The sequence below is a fragment of the Castanea sativa genome, chromosome 7 (genome assembly GCF_040712315.1).
Source record: "Castanea sativa cultivar Marrone di Chiusa Pesio chromosome 7, ASM4071231v1".
NCBI classification, from domain to species: Eukaryota; Viridiplantae; Streptophyta; class Magnoliopsida; order Fagales; family Fagaceae; genus Castanea; species Castanea sativa.
In genome coordinates this window covers 44,441,190-44,457,829 of record NC_134019.1, presented here as the reverse complement: position 1 = coordinate 44,457,829, position 16,640 = coordinate 44,441,190, and the positions used below count along the sequence as shown (strand labels likewise).

At 34.4% G+C, this 16,640-nt stretch overlaps 3 protein-coding genes and 1 non-coding gene across 5 annotated transcripts; 3 read left to right on the top strand and 1 right to left on the bottom strand.

The window, feature by feature from the left end:
• The first annotated feature begins 1,363 nt into the window (after positions 1 to 1,363).
• LOC142643701 (acetylserotonin O-methyltransferase-like) lies at positions 1,364 to 3,081 on the top strand. The gene is made up of 2 exons (XM_075818407.1): positions 1,364 to 2,177; positions 2,712 to 3,081. Exons 1-2 carry the CDS (start codon positions 1,419 to 1,421, stop codon positions 3,006 to 3,008), a joined length of 1,056 nt encoding a protein of 351 aa, XP_075674522.1. The 5' UTR covers positions 1,364 to 1,418; the 3' UTR covers positions 3,009 to 3,081.
• Positions 3,082 to 3,357: 276 nt separating this feature from the next.
• On the top strand, positions 3,358 to 3,510 carry LOC142605410 (U4 spliceosomal RNA). Its single transcript, XR_012839035.1, has one exon. It is a non-coding gene; the product is annotated as a U4 spliceosomal RNA (small nuclear RNA).
• A 1,827-nt stretch (positions 3,511 to 5,337) lies between these two features.
• LOC142643799 (GPI mannosyltransferase 1) lies at positions 5,338 to 9,393 on the bottom strand. Of its 2 annotated transcripts, XM_075818516.1 has the most exons (6): positions 9,233 to 9,373; positions 8,661 to 8,794; positions 8,491 to 8,573; positions 8,215 to 8,397; positions 6,066 to 6,613; positions 5,338 to 5,886 (listed from the first exon to the last, which is right to left on the bottom strand). In XM_075818516.1, exons 2-6 carry the CDS (start codon positions 8,762 to 8,764, stop codon positions 5,575 to 5,577), a joined length of 1,230 nt encoding a protein of 409 aa, XP_075674631.1. In that variant the 5' UTR covers positions 8,765 to 8,794; positions 9,233 to 9,373; the 3' UTR covers positions 5,338 to 5,574. The 2 variants fall into 2 exon arrangements, with proteins under 2 accessions (XP_075674631.1, XP_075674630.1); XM_075818515.1 differs by having other exon boundaries at positions 8,491 to 8,794; positions 9,233 to 9,393.
• Positions 9,394 to 13,457: 4,064 nt separating this feature from the next.
• LOC142643666 (heterodimeric geranylgeranyl pyrophosphate synthase small subunit, chloroplastic) lies at positions 13,458 to 16,112 on the top strand. Its single transcript, XM_075818368.1, has 2 exons — positions 13,458 to 14,019; positions 15,222 to 16,112. Exons 1-2 carry the CDS (start codon positions 13,645 to 13,647, stop codon positions 15,876 to 15,878), a joined length of 1,032 nt encoding a protein of 343 aa, XP_075674483.1. The 5' UTR covers positions 13,458 to 13,644; the 3' UTR covers positions 15,879 to 16,112.
• The last annotated feature ends 528 nt before the right edge of the window (positions 16,113 to 16,640 follow it).

The following is a 16,640-nucleotide window of genomic DNA, read 5'->3' as shown; positions in this document are numbered from 1 at the left end:
CCGCTGGCATTCTGCTGGAATCTTATCAGCTCACTAATGCTACACAGCTGGGTTACAAACCATACAAAGATAAGTGATTTTGCTTCCTTATCTTTAAATTTACATTATTGAATACATGATTACTTTACTTCTAAATAAATACTATTTTATTTCAACTACTAATCAAAGTTATCATATCAAACGCATATTGTATATTTATTCGACTATTATCATGATTCTTAGACTTTGGCTTTAATGGTTTGATAGGCTTAAAAGTACACCGGTAGCTGTTGGACCACGTGGCCCAATGTTGAGTTCCGGGACGCAACTCCCCAAACGAACCCGGGTTTAGCAAGGTCACCCCTCCAAAGGACCACACGTGGTTGAGCAATCGAAAAAGGCCCCCGAACAGTTCTTAAATTATCTATCTAAAAAAATTAACAGCTTCCAATTTAATTCTACGTATAGTTTGTTCTCCTTGAATGAGAAACTTAAGATCAACTCGCGTACACCAAAAAAATACCTATTATTATCTTAGTCTGATAATAATGAGTAATTATCATTATCATGGACCATACCTCAAATGTAAACTAACAACATAATGTGTTAACATGAAAATCAATAAACACATTCTTCACGCACTCTTTTTAATATATATATATATATATATATATATATATATATATATATAAAAAGCAATAACACTCCAAAACAGAGACCAATTCTTTGTTGAGGGATTACCACAAAAGACAATAAAAAATAGAAAAATAATGGTGAAAGGATCTCAGTGGTATATATCTTTATTCCTATTTTGTAACAGTTAATGAGTAATTATCATTATCATGGACCATACCTCAAATGTAAACTAACAACATAATGTGTTAACATGAAAATCAATAAACACATTCTCCACGCACTCTTTTTAATATATATATATATATATATATATATATATATATATATATATAAAGCAATACCACTCCAAAACAGAGACCAATTCTTTGTTGAGGGATTACCACAAAAGACAATAAAAAATAGAAAAATAATGGTGAAAGGATCTCAGTGGTATTTATCTTTATTCCTATTTTGTAACAGTTAATGAATAATTATCATTATCATGGACCATACCTCAAATGTAAACTAACAACATAATGTGTTAACATGAAAATCAATAAACACATTCTTCACGCACTCTTTTTAATATATATATATATATATATATATAAAGCAATACCACTCCAAAACGGAGACCAATTCTTTGTTGAGGGATTACCACAAAAGACAATAGAAAAATAATGGTGAAAGGATCTCAGTGGTATATATCTTTATTCCTATTTTGTGACAGTTCTTTCTTTATATGCATATATATATATATAGGAACCTTCAACCTGAAAGGTCTTAACACAGCTATAAGTAAAAGGTTGCTGAAACTGAGAGAGATGGAAAAAACACAAAGGGCGGCAAAATGGAACGAGGAAGAACAAGCAGAAGTGGATATCTGGAAATACATACTTGGGTTCACAGAAATGGCTGTAGTCAGGTGTGCCATTGAGCTTGGGATAGCTGATGCCATTGAAAGCCATGGAAGCCCCATGACACTCTCTGAGTTGTCATCAACTCTAGGATGTGACCCTTCACCTCTCTACCGCATTATGAGGTTCCTAATGCACCGGGGAATATTCAAAGGGACACTCAATAGCCAAGGCTCCCCAGGTTATGCACAAACACCTCTATCTCGTCGTTTGATGAAACATGGAGAACATAGCATGGCTGCTTTGATTTTGCTAGAGAGTAGCCCAGTATTGCTGACACCATGGCTTAGTCTAAGTGCACGTGTTCTAGACGATGATACTTCATCATTTGAGGTGGCACATGGTGAAGATATATGGAGCTATTCAGCTGCAAATCCTGCTCACGGCCAACTTATCAATGAAGCAATGGCTTGTGATGCCAGGGTGTTAGTGCCTGCAATGATTCACGGTTGCCCTGAGGTGTTTGATGGGCTTGGCAGTTTGGTCGATGTGGGTGGTGGCAATGGAACAACTTTGAAGGTGTTGATTAAGGCATTTCCATGGCTTCGAGGCATCAACTTTGATCAACCTCATGTTGTATCTGTTGCAGGAGTGATCAGCGGAGTTGAAAATGTTGGGGGTGACATGTTTGAAAGTGTTCCAAAGGCTGATGCTGCTTTCCTGAAGGTAGGGTCCGAAAAGAAAATATTATCTTTTAGGATAAAACTTAAGTATAGTTCCTTAGAACTTATACTCTTTCCCAATAAATTCAACTATGTGGTCGGATTAACCAATGAATCACATAATTGAATTTACTGTCCTTGAATGAAGATAATATTGTTTATATTGCATTGGACCATTGGTTAATGCATGCATGATAGTTGAATTTAATTGGAGATACAAATAAATAAAATAGAAAATAACTATACCTAAGTTTTGGTCATTTACTTGGCTTATTTGCGTTTAGGATGCCACTTAAGAAAGAAAGCATGTAGACTTAAACTAGCTGCGATATTTACTTGTGTATACAATTACCTACTAGGTAAGACTGTTAATGGAATTATGAAGCAAATTTATTTTTTTATATAAAATTATTTGAAGCACACTAGATATACCTCTCGCAGCTCCTTGTATAGTAAAATTATTGATCAGAAAAGGTTTTTTATATTCTTAATGATGTTCAGCTGTTTTTATTATGAAATTGACCTCTGTGAATTGCAGTGGATTCTGCATGACTGGGGAGACAATGAGTGCATCCAAATCCTTAAAAAATGTAGAGAAGCTGTTCTGGAGAACAAAGGAAAGGTAATAATTGTTGATGCTGTGATTGAAGAAGCAGAAATAGATAAGCTAACCGATGTGAGGCTAGCACTAGACATGGCGATGATGGCTCATACCAATAAGGGCAAAGAGAGGACATTGAAAGAATGGGGATTTGTTCTTGGGGAGGCTGGATTTAGTAGATACACAGTGAAAACCATTCATGCTGTGCAATCAGTGATTGAGGCATTTCCATAATTTATATATTTAAGTTAAGGAACATGGTGTTGTTGTTGTTGTTTAAGGAACGTGCATGGATCTCTAATTTGAAGTGGTAATAATCTAATAATCTATGATTATGAAAATTTTCTGCTTTTTGTTTCTGCATCTGAATTCAATAAGAACTAAAATTTTCATATTGATTCATTGGTGAAAACTAACAAGTTGGTTGAGAAACACGTTTTGTTCATTAAGAAAATGCAATGAATAAAGGAGAAAGTGAAACCAAACATACGGTTGAAGCTGCAGTAGTCCCACATGGTTTGTGTATGACATACTGAGCTCCATTAGATAAATATATAAATTGAGCAAAACGTTTTAGTTAAGCATCTTTGCGCTTGGGGCAATGACGCAGCTAATGAGGTTCTAACCGAGGCGCGTCTATTGCTGGTTGAAAACTATTTCCAAACCCCCTCTTAGGCCTGGGTTCAGCCTTGGCCTTTGAGAATTTCTGGAAGGGCTCCCTTTCTTGGGTAAAGCCCTACAATTACTAATCCAAAATATTTTATTAGACAGTGTATATATGTTCAAAAACTAATTTTTTGAAAGTCCTAATGGTTATAAACGGTTCTAATTAGATTGATTGAACAAAACTAGAGATTTGGATAATAGTGATTGAGCATAAAAGTTGACATGTGATAACCTCACTTAGTGCCCGTTTGGTTGGGCTTTTAGGGCTGAAACGCAACTTTATTTAAAAGCTGAATTTCTTTGAGCATTTGGTGAAGCAAAAACGCAACTTTTGTGTAAAAGTTGCGTTTTGAGCCAAGGCAAAAACGCCCAAGGAGGTCTGGAGCTCTATAAACAAAAAAGTCCACGAGCGTTTTCCAAGTATCCATTGGCTCATCCTAAAATTACCGAATTACCCATTGTGCAGCTGCCCCTCATTCTTCTCATCTCATCTCATCTCTCTGAGACTTTCTGATCTGAGAACTAAATTTTAATCTGAAAAATTTATGAGACTATCTAATCTGAGAAATAAATTTTGAAGGTAGAGATTTGATCAACAAAACACCAAGCACAGTGACTCTCACCTTCAGAGTCTCACGCACAGTGACTCATTGCAGATGAAGTGGTAAGAGAAAAAAAAAAAAAAGCTCTGCGGAATGAAAAGAGAGAAAGGAAGAAGAAAAAAAAAAAGGAAAGAGCTCTGTGGAATGAAAAGAGAGAAAGGAAGAAGAAGGAAGAAGAAGGAAAAAAAAAAAAAAAAAAAAGAAGAAGAGGAAGAAGAAGAAGAAAGAACTCTGCGGAATGAAAAGAGAGAAAGGAAGAGAAGAAAAAAAAAATAGAAAGGAAAGAGTTCTGCGCTGGAGGAAAAGGGGAAAGAAGGACAAAATAGAAAAAGGGAAGGCTACGTGTGTGGAGGGGAAAAAAAAGAGGGAAAGGAGAAAAAAAAAAAAAAAAAAAGAGAGAAAAAAAAAATCTTAAGGGTACGTGTATGGAGGAAAAAAAAAGAGGAAAAGAAAAAGCAAAAAAAAAAAAAATACTATCACAATATTTTTACAATATTTTCACAATAAATTTAAAATGATAGGTTATTATTAGCTAATATTGGTGAGAAAAAAATAAATTTCTTAGAAAGAGAAAAAAAAAAATTTTAACGTTTAAATTAAAATCAATATCAAATTTTTCACAATATTTTCACAATAAATTTTATTATTAGCTAATATTGGTAAGAAAAAAATAATTTTTGTAAAAAGAGAAAAAAAAAATTGTAATAGTACGTTCAAATTAAAATCAGTATCAATTATCACAATATTTTCACAATAAATCTTAAATGGTTAATTATTATTAGTTAATATTAATGAGAAAAAAAAATTTAGAAAGAGAAAAATTGATTTAAGTATATGAAGTAGTTGATTTAAGTATGAAATAAACAATCTTATATCTACATTGTCCTTTTTGGTAATTTACCCTTCAAACTGCAACTTTTATAAGTGCTAGCCAAACACTCAGCTTTTTCAAAAAACACTTTTTAACAACTTTTACCAAACACTCAGCTTTTTGAAAAAACACTTTTTCATTATGCACCTTTTGAAAACTCAACTTTTTCATTATGCACTTTTTCAAAAAGCCCAACCAAACTCACCCTTAACTCTAGAAAATAGTGTAATTTATAACTCACTAAAAAATATTGAAAATCCAACTATATAACTCATAGAAAATCCAACTAGAAAAAATTGTGTAAATAACAATAATAATAAAACTCTTAAGGAATTGAGTTTTTTAAATTGAAATGGTGTAATTTTTAATTCAGCCTTCTTTATTTATTAAAAAAAAAAATTGTCCTTGAAATAAGCACAACAAATTTGACTGAGAAGAAAATATCATTGTTGACAGAGGTTAAAGAGAAGAAATTCTCAGTTAGATGTATGTAATGGGCGATAAACGAACGAAATGTATTCTTACATTATAGAAAGGTTACATACTGACATTCTAAAACTGGAAAAAAGAAACAGCTGCACCATCTAATTTTCCAATACAGAGTGGGAGAAAAAAGTATGATAGACAACATGAAGAGCAATTAATAAAGTTACTTGTTCCATCATTGTAATTTCCTTGCACCCTTTGAAGTGTTTTCTAACCCGATGAAAACCGGAGAGCATCGATGATGCTGGATGACTGCTGTCAGAACATAGGTGTTTGCAGCTAAGAAAAAAATGCTTGCCATCCACAGTTGAAGGAAGACATTCTTTCCCCTGAATTCGAGCATATAACCCCACATCAACCAATGAAGTTGAGCACCCATCCACGCTAATATGCAGGAAAGACCTTTCCATCTTAGCTTCATTTGGCTCCATGGAAGTATTAGAGGCAAAAGACAGAAAAACCACACAAAATATTGTGCAGTGATTACCTGTCAGAATTGGGCAGGAGGATTAGATTCTCTCATAATTTTAATACCTCTTATTGACTGTATATCGCAAGTTGTACATAAACATTAGAAGTAGGGTTGTCTAAGATGTTATTCAAAAAGTTTTTAAGATGACAATGAAAATGCCAAGAAAAGGAAATAAAATGATTAGGCATACAAACCTTGTTGAATGCCACAAATGCAACTGTCTGCAAAAACCAGCAAAACGGGAGGTCTTGTGCAAAACTCAGAACAAGAATGATCTGCACTACGAATTGAGGCAAAAACGAAATGAGCTTCTCCACCACCAAGATTTCATTCTCCAGCTGAAGGTATATATGATAAAAATAAATGGAGAAGTTGTGCCTTGGATCCGTACGGGTAAGATGATATAGCAATGCCTCATGCAAGAAGTCCCACCCATAAAGGCAAAAGAAAAGGGCAGTACAAAATAAGAAAACAGCCCCAGAAACGAAACCAAAAAGTATTCTCTCTTTTGTTAATGCTGTTCTCAAAGTTGACCATGGATGGAACAGAGCTGCCAGTCTTGTAATACAAGTGCTTCGAGGAGATTCTTGTTCAGTGCGGCCCCAATTTTGAAGAGTAGGCTTCCGACCATATCGGAAGACATATGGATCAAGAATCAGAAGAATAGAAAGAACATAGATTATAGGGTAGATTCTAAAGTGGACAAGAAGCCCAAACCAAAATGCAGCTTGCAACACACGACCTGTTGCGCAGAAAGTTTACAATATTAGGTTAAAAACAAATACAAAATATAAATGATAAAAATAAGGTTATATATATATACACGTGTGTGTGTGTGACTGGTAAAAAACCATTGCACACAATCATTTCCCACTATCTTAACTAGATCTAATGTCCTACTTGGCTACTCCTTAATAAAAATTAATGTTCACTGGACAGTGGACACAGAAGGGAAATTTCTTTTGTATAAATAGAGTGTTTCCGCTTTTATTACCACCAGCCACCACATAACAAACTGTTTCAGAAAACAAACCAAATCCTTGCACATCTCATCAAACTAGTTCTCCTTTTAGCTTTTACAACAAAGTGTACATATTTAGAATACAGCATCCAATTACACTTCTACGGTTCTACCTATAAGGCTTAAAGGATCACAGATTAAGGAGTCCATATATGAAGGTCCCAGATTGCTGAAGCAATCAAATAACATATATTAAAAGAATAATCTACAATAATCTCCAAGATGCTGCAATGGTTTTAGAGCCCAGCCTAGTCACTTCAAAACAAAAGAAAACTGAGATGGTGTTGATATTGTCAAACACAACAGAAAATTGCAACAAAAAAAAAAAAAGGTGATACATTCTAGACTTCTCACCAGAAAATAAATTTCAAAGAACCCTCAACTATCTTATAGTCTTGTCTCCTTGACCATACGGAATTGTCAAAAAAAAACAGTCAAATAAACCAAAAATTGGATCAATCAGAAGATGTATGTCAATAAGTATAACACTATAACCAATAGAGCAAAACTAGCAGTTGTTGTTGTAATATTCCATCTTCAGAAACATTTCAATGACTCAATGGTCAAAGCTAAAGATAACTTGCACTTAACATAAAAAGCTAGGACTATAGACCCCTAAGATAATGTTCAACAATAAGGTAGTTAATTTATATTATCAAAATAACAAATTCCCTTTTAGATCCAAAAATTATCAAAAAGTAACATTTCTCTATTATCCTCCCTATATATGGTAAAAATTAATAATAATCCAACAAAAAGAAAGGGCTTAATTGCAGAATAGACTAAGTACAAGAACCTTGACATGAAAATGCCTAGTGCTCATGAACTAATAATGCCTAGAGCATTATAAGAAAATGTTAAATTCATGCATTATGAAAATCCAAGGAACTGTTTTTAACCCTTGTGATATAGATAACCAACATAATAATCAAACATACACCTTCCCATGAATTATCAAATGGTCAAACATCTCTTAGGTACCCTCACTGTTTTCCCAATTAGAATAATATTAAATGGTTAAACACATCCTTTCCAAACAAATTAAGCTTTTGGGACAAGCAGTAATTTATCATTCAGTCATAACAGGTGATCTTAGGTTCAAAAAGTGTCTCCACTCTTACCTCCAAACCCGTAGTTTATCATTCCCAATGGCCTGAGAGTTTAGTGTGTGAACTCGTGTGAATGAGTTTGTAAAAAAGTGTCAATCAACTTAATCTAGCAAGTTTATGCTATAAAACAATACAAAGTCTATCAGGTTCAAAGCTAACATCATAGAAATATGCAATGAGCAACAGGAAATGAAAAAAAGAAAAAGCTTACACCATTCATGAGGCATAAGAGGACCCAAAGAACCATAGCACAAACAACAGGCTCACAATTCCCACGAGTCCCAATTGTAAAAGTAAACGGATTGAACAGCCAGACCATTACAGAACTAACACAAAATTTTTCTGGGACCCCACGTAGCTTCAAAATACTCCTTATAAAATACCCCACAAGCAAATCTGCAATTTCCAAACAAACCCAGATCACAAAAAAAATAATAAAATAAAAATTACAGTCAAACTCAAAAAAAGGTAGCAACTTTAACACCATACCTGAAGCTGAGAAGAGAAACTTGCCCCAAGATCGGTGGAAAATCGAATTGGGTATGAGCAAAAAAGCGAGTAAAGGTGAGTATCTGTATGTGGATCTAAGATAAGGGGATTTGCCAGAGGCCATTAGAGAAGCAGCATCAGAGAAAACAAGGTAATCAATGTCAGTGTACCTGACTTCCATGTGGGTGTCTTGCCATTCACCGTATATGATTAAGAATACTCTGAAAATGGCTGATAGTACGAGGAGAGACCGAAAGTTCATGGCGGTGAACATTGGTTCTGCAAGTTGAAGCAGCAAAGGAAACTGCACACAGAGAGACAACACAGGTGATTAGGAAGAGTTTTAAAGGAATTTATAATGATTAAGAAGTCTCATGATTTGATTAGAAACAACAAACATAAACTTCCCTGCAACCAGAAAATTCCCAAAACAATTTCCAACATAACATTTATTGTAATAAATTAGAATCAGCAAACAGAAAATCAGCAACAAGCAAAAACAGAAACAAAAAAAAAAATGTAGCTTTCTCAAACTAACATTTAAAAACAAAAACATAAATTCCTGCAAACAGGAAATTCCCAATACATTCCAATCCTCAACGATTTATCATTAGATTAAAAAAATATTATAAATTCCCTACAAACAGAAAATTCCCAACTGACATGACAAATTTATCATTCCAATTACCTAAATCAAAAATCCCAAGCATGTAAATGAAGAAGACAGAGACAACTCTCTCACCTGATCAGCAAGAAAAGCTTTGGACTTGGTGGGTCAGACAGAAGAGAGGAGAGGCCAAGATGGGTCAGCTGAGTCGGGCCGGCGGCGGCGAGAAAGAGAGGTGAGAGTTTGAGAGGGTTGAGACTTGAGACTTCGTGTTTGTTGAGTGTGGAGAGTAAAAAATAAAAAAAAGTGTAAACAGTAATAACTATTACATCACCCGAAAATAATATTATTATTATTATTATTATTATTTTAAATTGAGTTTATAATATATTATATAGGTAGATTATAACTAGAAAAGAGCTTAATTTTTGTTGTTGTAAACTGTGATTATAAGTAGTGTACATTAAACGCAGACAATCAGTATGAAGAATTTCAAATGGGTTGAAAAAAAAATTAATAAAAAAAAAATTAAAAAAAGCAAGCTTTTTAGCTTTCTAGCACCGCTACTGTAGATGCTATTACCAGGTACAGGGTTCAAGGAAAGTGAAGTTGGGTCTAGCAAAGAACTTAGACTGTATGGACTTCACACAGTATAAGCAATGTATTGGGTTTTTTTTATGTTTACAATCAAATTGTGGGTATTGCAATACTGTTGTGGCCACAAGCTGGCCCATGAAATAGAAAGAATTTGGGTTTGGTGTGTGGTGGGGAAACTGGTGGTCAAATTGGCCTATAAAGCAATCTCAAATGGTTGGCCCAATGGTATTCAAGGCACGACGAGATGTACAAGATTCTAGGTTCAAAACTTTTAAATCTATATCTTGGAGCTATCAAAGGATTTCTTCTTGTAATTACCTAATGTGTATTAAACGGATGGACTATACAGTATACAGGCAAAATTTGCCAAATAGTATAATTCTGAAAAAAATTTAGGCAGATGACATGCGTTCAAACTTTATTAGTTAGTTGGACTCTTTTTTGGAAATCGTGTATAGTAAAATCAACTTCCAGCCAAAATCGCCAAAATCAAGTTTAATATACTCGACTTCCTATCGAAAAATAGCTCTGAGATGGATAAAAAAGGAAGTCGAGTATAGTAAACTCAATTTTGGCTGGAATTTTGGCTGGAAGTCGATTTTGCTGTACTCGATTTCCAAAAAACAGTCCAACTAACTAATAAACTTTGAACGCATGCTATCCGCCTAAAATTTTTCCAATATCATACTGTTTGGCAAATTTTGCCCAGTATACATGTTCGAAGGAGTTGTTAGGTTCTCAAATAACTCTAGAAACCCTGGCAAGAAGAAGGAAGGAAAAAAAATGGCTCAAAGATCAAAAAGGATTTATCTTTTATATGTGGTAGGGGAAGCGGCTTGAGTATATAGAGGATGAGAGGATGGATTATAATTTATCATTTTGTTTATTTTATTTTTCTTAAAAATGTAAAACAAGTGCAAAAGACCCAAGAGATTGGCCCATGAAATAGAAAGAATATGTGTTTGATGTGTGGTGGGGAAAATGGAGGTCAAATTGGCCCATAAAGCAATCTCAAATGGCTAGCCCAATGGTATTCAAGGCACGACGAGATGTACGAGATCTTAGGTTCAAAACTTTTAATCTGAATCTCGGAGCTACTCAAAGGATTTCTTCTTGTAATTACCTAATGTGTATTAAACGGATGAACTATATAGTATACATATTCAAAGGAGTTGTCAGGTTCTCAAATAACTCTAGAAACCCTAGCTAGAAGAAGGAAGAAAAGAAATGGCCCAAAGATCAGAAAGGATTTATCTTTTATATGTGGTAGGGGAAGTGGCTTGAGTATATAGAGGATGAGAGGATGAATTATAATTTATCATTTTGTTTATTTTATTTTTCTTAAAAATGTAAAATAAATGCAAAAGACCCAAAAGGCCAAACCCAAACTCTGAATAGAGATAGGAAAGGCCCCCAAATATTACAAGCAGTCCTGATTGCTAGATTGTGAGTAAAAAAATTTGTAGATTCATATCATGTTTAAACACAGAATGTCTCTGCCCATTAATTTGCTTAGGTAAAAGTTGCTATCACAGTCATATGCTATTGAACTAATCCATTACTGATATAATGGAGAAGAAGAAAAATAAAAGTCCATTACTCATACAAGAGCCAATGAAGAAAAATGAGCTATTATGGAATTTTCTTTTTCTTCTTCTACTAATAATAATAATAATAATAATAAGTGTACAGTATAATATTCACCATAGCTTTTTAAACAACTTTTGATATGATTTATTGTAATTAGTGTATAAGAAAAATGGTATTAATAGTAGACCCAAATGAAATCAATTTTCCCCTAAAAAAATGGAATCTATTTTATTTAAATCACAACAACTCAAGTCAATAGTTATAAAAAAATTGTATAAAAAAAATAAGTTATATCCCTAACATTATTCTTCTTCAAAATAAAAAGATTTTAGAATAAATTGCAAATTACTTAGTGCAATTTTGATTTTATCCCCTTAAAATTTCAAAATAGCTATTATTAAATTTTCTTTTGCTATCAAATAAAAAGACTTTATTAGTCAAAACATGGAGGGACAACTAGATATTTTATCTCAATCTTTTCCATGAAGACTGTGAGGTCACAATTCACACCCGAACCTAACTGTATGAAGGGATCAGGCCCAGAAAGCCTAATATAATGAAATTTGTAGAGAGTGGGCTTGAAACATAGGTTTTATAGATATTGGATAACAAAAATAATGGGCTAAATCTCCAATTCACATGCAACGAACGTATGCCGATGACGGTTTGTATTGTTTTTCCTTATTCTAAAGATAGATTATAATTGAGGGTGGTGTGTACAATGCTTTTCTCCTTTTTTCTCTGATTCCCCCTCTTGAATGCCTTTCTTTTCTTTTTATATCATCTTCCTTCCCCCTGCATCCTCCACGTATGTATTAGATCACTGATCCAGATACTTATCTCATCCATCGCCTTCTTGAAGTCTTCCCACAATAGCTGTAAGGCTAATCACTACTGTTCAGATGTCATTTCCTCATTAATGCGGCCAGAGGGGTAGGTGTAGAGTTTTTAATGCGGTGGTAGCAGCTTTTCCTAAGATATTTCTCATTCGTTATTACTCTCTATGCCTTCGTGAAACACATCTTCATCCACCAAACCTTCTAGAATCTCCTTCAAAACATTATAACGTTACATATGATATTCACTTCATGTAGCTGTGAAGTTGCCCCTCCTTTGACTATTTCCATCAGCCTATTTCACAACAGCTTGCTTGTGAGCTTTTAAGTTAGGCACCTTAACTACTACCAACCCTCCTCGGACAAGTTAATACTCTCAGATCAGGCCCAAGGTCCAAAAACACACCCCGGACCTTTTGTCCTCACAAAGACAATATTAGAGATATTAAAAAAAATGATAATCATTTTCATAAATTGTTAAGCTAGAAAATTGTGATTGAAAATTTGAAACAATACTAAATTTTATTATACATCAATCAAACAAAGCTTTGTTGGTAACTGTGAAAAATTTGTTCCATTCCTTTCGGTGAGAAACATTTTTTGAAATATATTATTTGAAAAAATAACTTATTTTCTTATGTGTTGTTACCACCCTTAAAATGAGCAAGAATACCTTTTTTTTTTTCTTCTGTTTTGCACGTACACTAAATCATAAATGATTTTTATAAATCTAAATAATTGTACAAACAAAAACTTTCATTCTAAAAACAATTCCTGTATGAGAAAATAATTTATATTTTTCTTTTAGACATTTAGGAGCCTCAAATGGAAAACAAATCCCAAATTCGGAATATAACAAATAAAAATTTCAGAGAAAAACAAATTATTTAAATAAAAATTAATCTTTTGAAAGGAAAAAATAAAGGTCAAATACTAGAAATTAAAGAAAACAAAACAAAAACTTTTTGTTTTTTTATGAGTCAAAACAAAAACATTTTCTTGCAAATGAACATTCATGATTCATGTCACTAATTTATTAGAGGATAGATACATTACTAGGTAGAAAGATGTGATCCCCACTTTATTACCAAGAAGGGGCTCAATGAGTCACATGACTCACATTATTTTTGTTGTCTTATACAAGATGGAATTTCTACTCTAACATAATTGAAATGTATATATATGTGAAGCTTCCTCTTGAAGATTTAAATTCCGACCATTGCCCCCTACACTCTACAAGTATACTCCACAAGCCTTGTTTAGGGTAGGATTTTTTTTTTTTTTAACGTGATAGTCTAGGACTTATTATACCACTATTCACAGTACACTCCATAATCCCTTTATTCACATTATCTTTCTTTCTTTCCACTATTTCTCACATTGTGCAGAAGCACCAGAAAAAGCCTCCACTGTTCCAAGTCCCACGCTGAAAGATAATATATATTACACAACACAATAAAGAAATAGATAAACAGCAAAAGTTGACCAAAAGAAAAAAAAGAAACGGCAACAGGAACAAAAACAATGGTTTTCTCCATTTTACTATCATCCCCACCTCATCTCTTACTCCCAAGAAAGACACCCACAACCACAATCCTTAAACAAACACCAAAACCATCACCACCAATTCGATGCTCAGCTTCTTCATTATCGTCAACTCCATCTTTATCGACCCAGTTCGATTTGAAAACGTACTGGACAACCTTGATTGGAGAGATAAACAAGAAGCTAGACGAAGCTATTCCTGTACAATATCCAGAGAAGATCTATGAGGCCATGCGTTACTCTGTTCTTGCCAAAGCTGCCAAGCGTGCCCCACCTGTCATGTGTGTTGCTGCCTGTGAACTCTTTGGTGGTAATCGCCTTGCTGCTTTTCCCACTGCCTGTGCGCTCGAAATGGTGACCTTCAATTCACTTTTGCTTCTTTTTCTTTTTGTTTTTTGGCTTTTTGAGCCGAATTTGCAATTGGGTTTTTGGGTTTTTGCTTATATTACCATTGGATCATATGGGCTTTTGCTTCTCTTTTTTGGTTTTTTGAGCTGAATTTGCAATTGGGTTTTTTCTAATTTGACCATTGGATCATTGGAATTTTGATTTGAATGATTAATTAGTATTGGTTCTGTTAAAAATAATGGATTTAATTATCATGACATGCAACAAAGTCAATACTTTTGAATTGCTTTTTACCATCATTAAGTGAAGACACCAATGGATTCTTTCCCTTGTTACAAGAGATTTGATCTGTTTAGCTAACCAGAACCCATATAATGTACAACTTACTTTGATTAAATTTAGTTGTCTTTAATGGAAATTACTGAGATAACGTTTGGTTTGTTGCAAATTGTTCAATAAGAAGTCCAATTGACACACCAAGGTGGTATTTTTTATATAAAAGACTTTCTTTTTTTTTTTGAAAGAAAGAAAGTACTTTCAAAATGTTTCATCAAAATGTGAATATAACTGCATGAGTTGTCCAAGAGGCCGAAAACAAGCTTGTTAGGTGTAATTTGGATGGAAGCTGATTTTGATAGAACAATTTTGTAATTGTGGTATACCCAGTTTTATGCTGGCCTATTTGGCATAGGCAAGATTGGCCTAACAAAATGGAATAAACTTTACCAAACTAACCTTTCCCTGTGTTTGGTTAAAGAATCGGATTTTGTTCAGAATTGGAAATCCTGCCTTCTACAGGAAAGTTTTTCCATTAGATTTTGGAGTGAGTGACTCTAGAGTTCAATCTGAAAGTCTTTGTTATTTAAAAGCAACAAAATAGTGCCATATAAGTCTTTGTAGCTGGATTCTTCTAGCTCTCTTTGTTGAGTACTTGAATTTTAGCTACAACTGTTGATGCTTGCAGTTTTTTTCACTGCTTTTAATGTTAGTGCTACCTCTGTACTTAATAATTTTTCTTTTAAAGGCTATGAAACAGTGTAATTGGAATTGTGTCCTCAAAATGCATTTCCAAGGCCCAGTTTTTAGAAGCAGTGAATCAATGTTCAGATTAAAGTTTGCATAGCTTCCCCCCCCCCCCCCCCCCCAATTTAACTGTAAACTTAACCATTTAAACAAATTGTTAATTCAATACTCTGGGTTCTAAACAGGTTCATGCAGCTTCATTGATACATGATGACCTGCCCTGCATGGATGATGACCCATCACGCCGAGGCAAGCCCTCAAATCACAAAATCTATGGTGTTGACATGGCTATCCTTGCCGGTGATGCACTCTTCCCCCTTGGCTTTCGCCACATTGTCTCCCACACACCTTCTGACCTCGTGCCTGAGCCTCGCCTCCTCCGCGTGATTACAGAGATAGCACGTGCTGTAGGGTCAACTGGCATGGCTGCTGGGCAGTTTCTTGACCTTGAGGGTGAGCCCAATTCTGTAGAATTTGTGCAGGAAAAGAAGTTCGGGGAAATGGGTGAGTGCTCTGCTGTGTGTGGAGGACTACTAGCTGGTGCTGAAGATGATGAGCTTCAGAGATTGAGGAGGTATGGCAGAGCTGTTGGGGTATTGTATCAGGTTGTGGATGATGTTTTGGAAGAGAAAATGAGGGAAAATGAGGAGACAATGAAGAAGGGGAAGAGTTATGTGGGTGTATATGGGGTTGAGAAAGCACTTGAGGTGGCAGAGGAGCTTAGGGCCAAGGCCAAGAAGGAATTGGATGGGTTTGAGAAATATGGTGAGAGTGTGGCACCTCTGTATAGCTTTGTAGATTATGCTGTTGATAGAGGTTTTAGTGTTGATAGTGCAAGTTAATAATGTATTTTTTACTGGTAATTTTGGGTTTTGCACATCAATACCGAAGGATGAGAATGGTCTGAAACGAATGCAGACCTAGATTTAGACTAGGACTCCAAGATTTGTATCAATATCTTGTTCTGAATTATTGTTGATATGTGGTCTCTCAGCAGCTGATCCCAAAATGTTAGGACTAAGGTTTGCTTCTTGTTATTGTGGTTGTTGCATATGACCTCTCATACTTTCTGCACTTTCTTTTTTGTTAGTCTAAATTGAGCTGTTGTTTTAGAATATGAGTTCACCAGTCAAAATGTATTGTGAATGGATACAAATAAGAGTAACGAATATGAGAAAACATGCAATTTAAGACGAGAAATTCTTGATACTTTTGTGTGTTGTGGGGGAGAGAGAGAGAGAGAGAGCGCTGTTGCTTGATATATGAGAGCTGTTGCTTTCTTTTAGAAGTTCGATTAGTCTATTTTCTTACCCTACTTATCGAATGGTGCATGCATATAGCCTGGTCAAATTGGATTGCAACAAATTTGTTCACACATTACATTCAAAGTAAGCATGTTAGAAGAACAGCTTATTAATATGTATTTATTACCCAACCATATTGTCAGTATCCATAGCATTTTGACTTTTCCTTCAGTTCAATAGTTCATGCACACAGCAATAGCTTTCCTAATCAGATCTTACATTAACAAATACAAAAGAGCCTCCTAATTATATCAATAGCTTCCAGCACATATCTATGTCAATTCATTCCATCTGAGCAGG

Coding starts and splice junctions, on each gene's coding strand:
- LOC142643701 (XM_075818407.1), top strand. CDS start 1,419: ATGGAAAAAACACAAAGGGCGGCAAAATGGAACGAGGAAGAACAAGCA. Junction 2,178..2,711: donor CTGATGCTGCTTTCCTGAAG/GTAGGGTCCGAA, acceptor TGTGAATTGCAG/TGGATTCTGCATGACTGGGG.
- LOC142643799 (XM_075818515.1), bottom strand. CDS start 8,764: ATGTTCACCGCCATGAACTTTCGGTCTCTCCTCGTACTATCAGCCATT. Junction 6,614..8,214: donor CCTCTTATGCCTCATGAATG/GTGTAAGCTTTT, acceptor TCTGCGCAACAG/GTCGTGTGTTGCAAGCTGCA. Junction 5,887..6,065: donor CATTTGTGGCATTCAACAAG/GTTTGTATGCCT, acceptor CAATTCTGACAG/GTAATCACTGCACAATATTT.
- LOC142643666 (XM_075818368.1), top strand. CDS start 13,645: ATGGTTTTCTCCATTTTACTATCATCCCCACCTCATCTCTTACTCCCA. Junction 14,020..15,221: donor CTGCCTGTGCGCTCGAAATG/GTGACCTTCAAT, acceptor GGTTCTAAACAG/GTTCATGCAGCTTCATTGAT.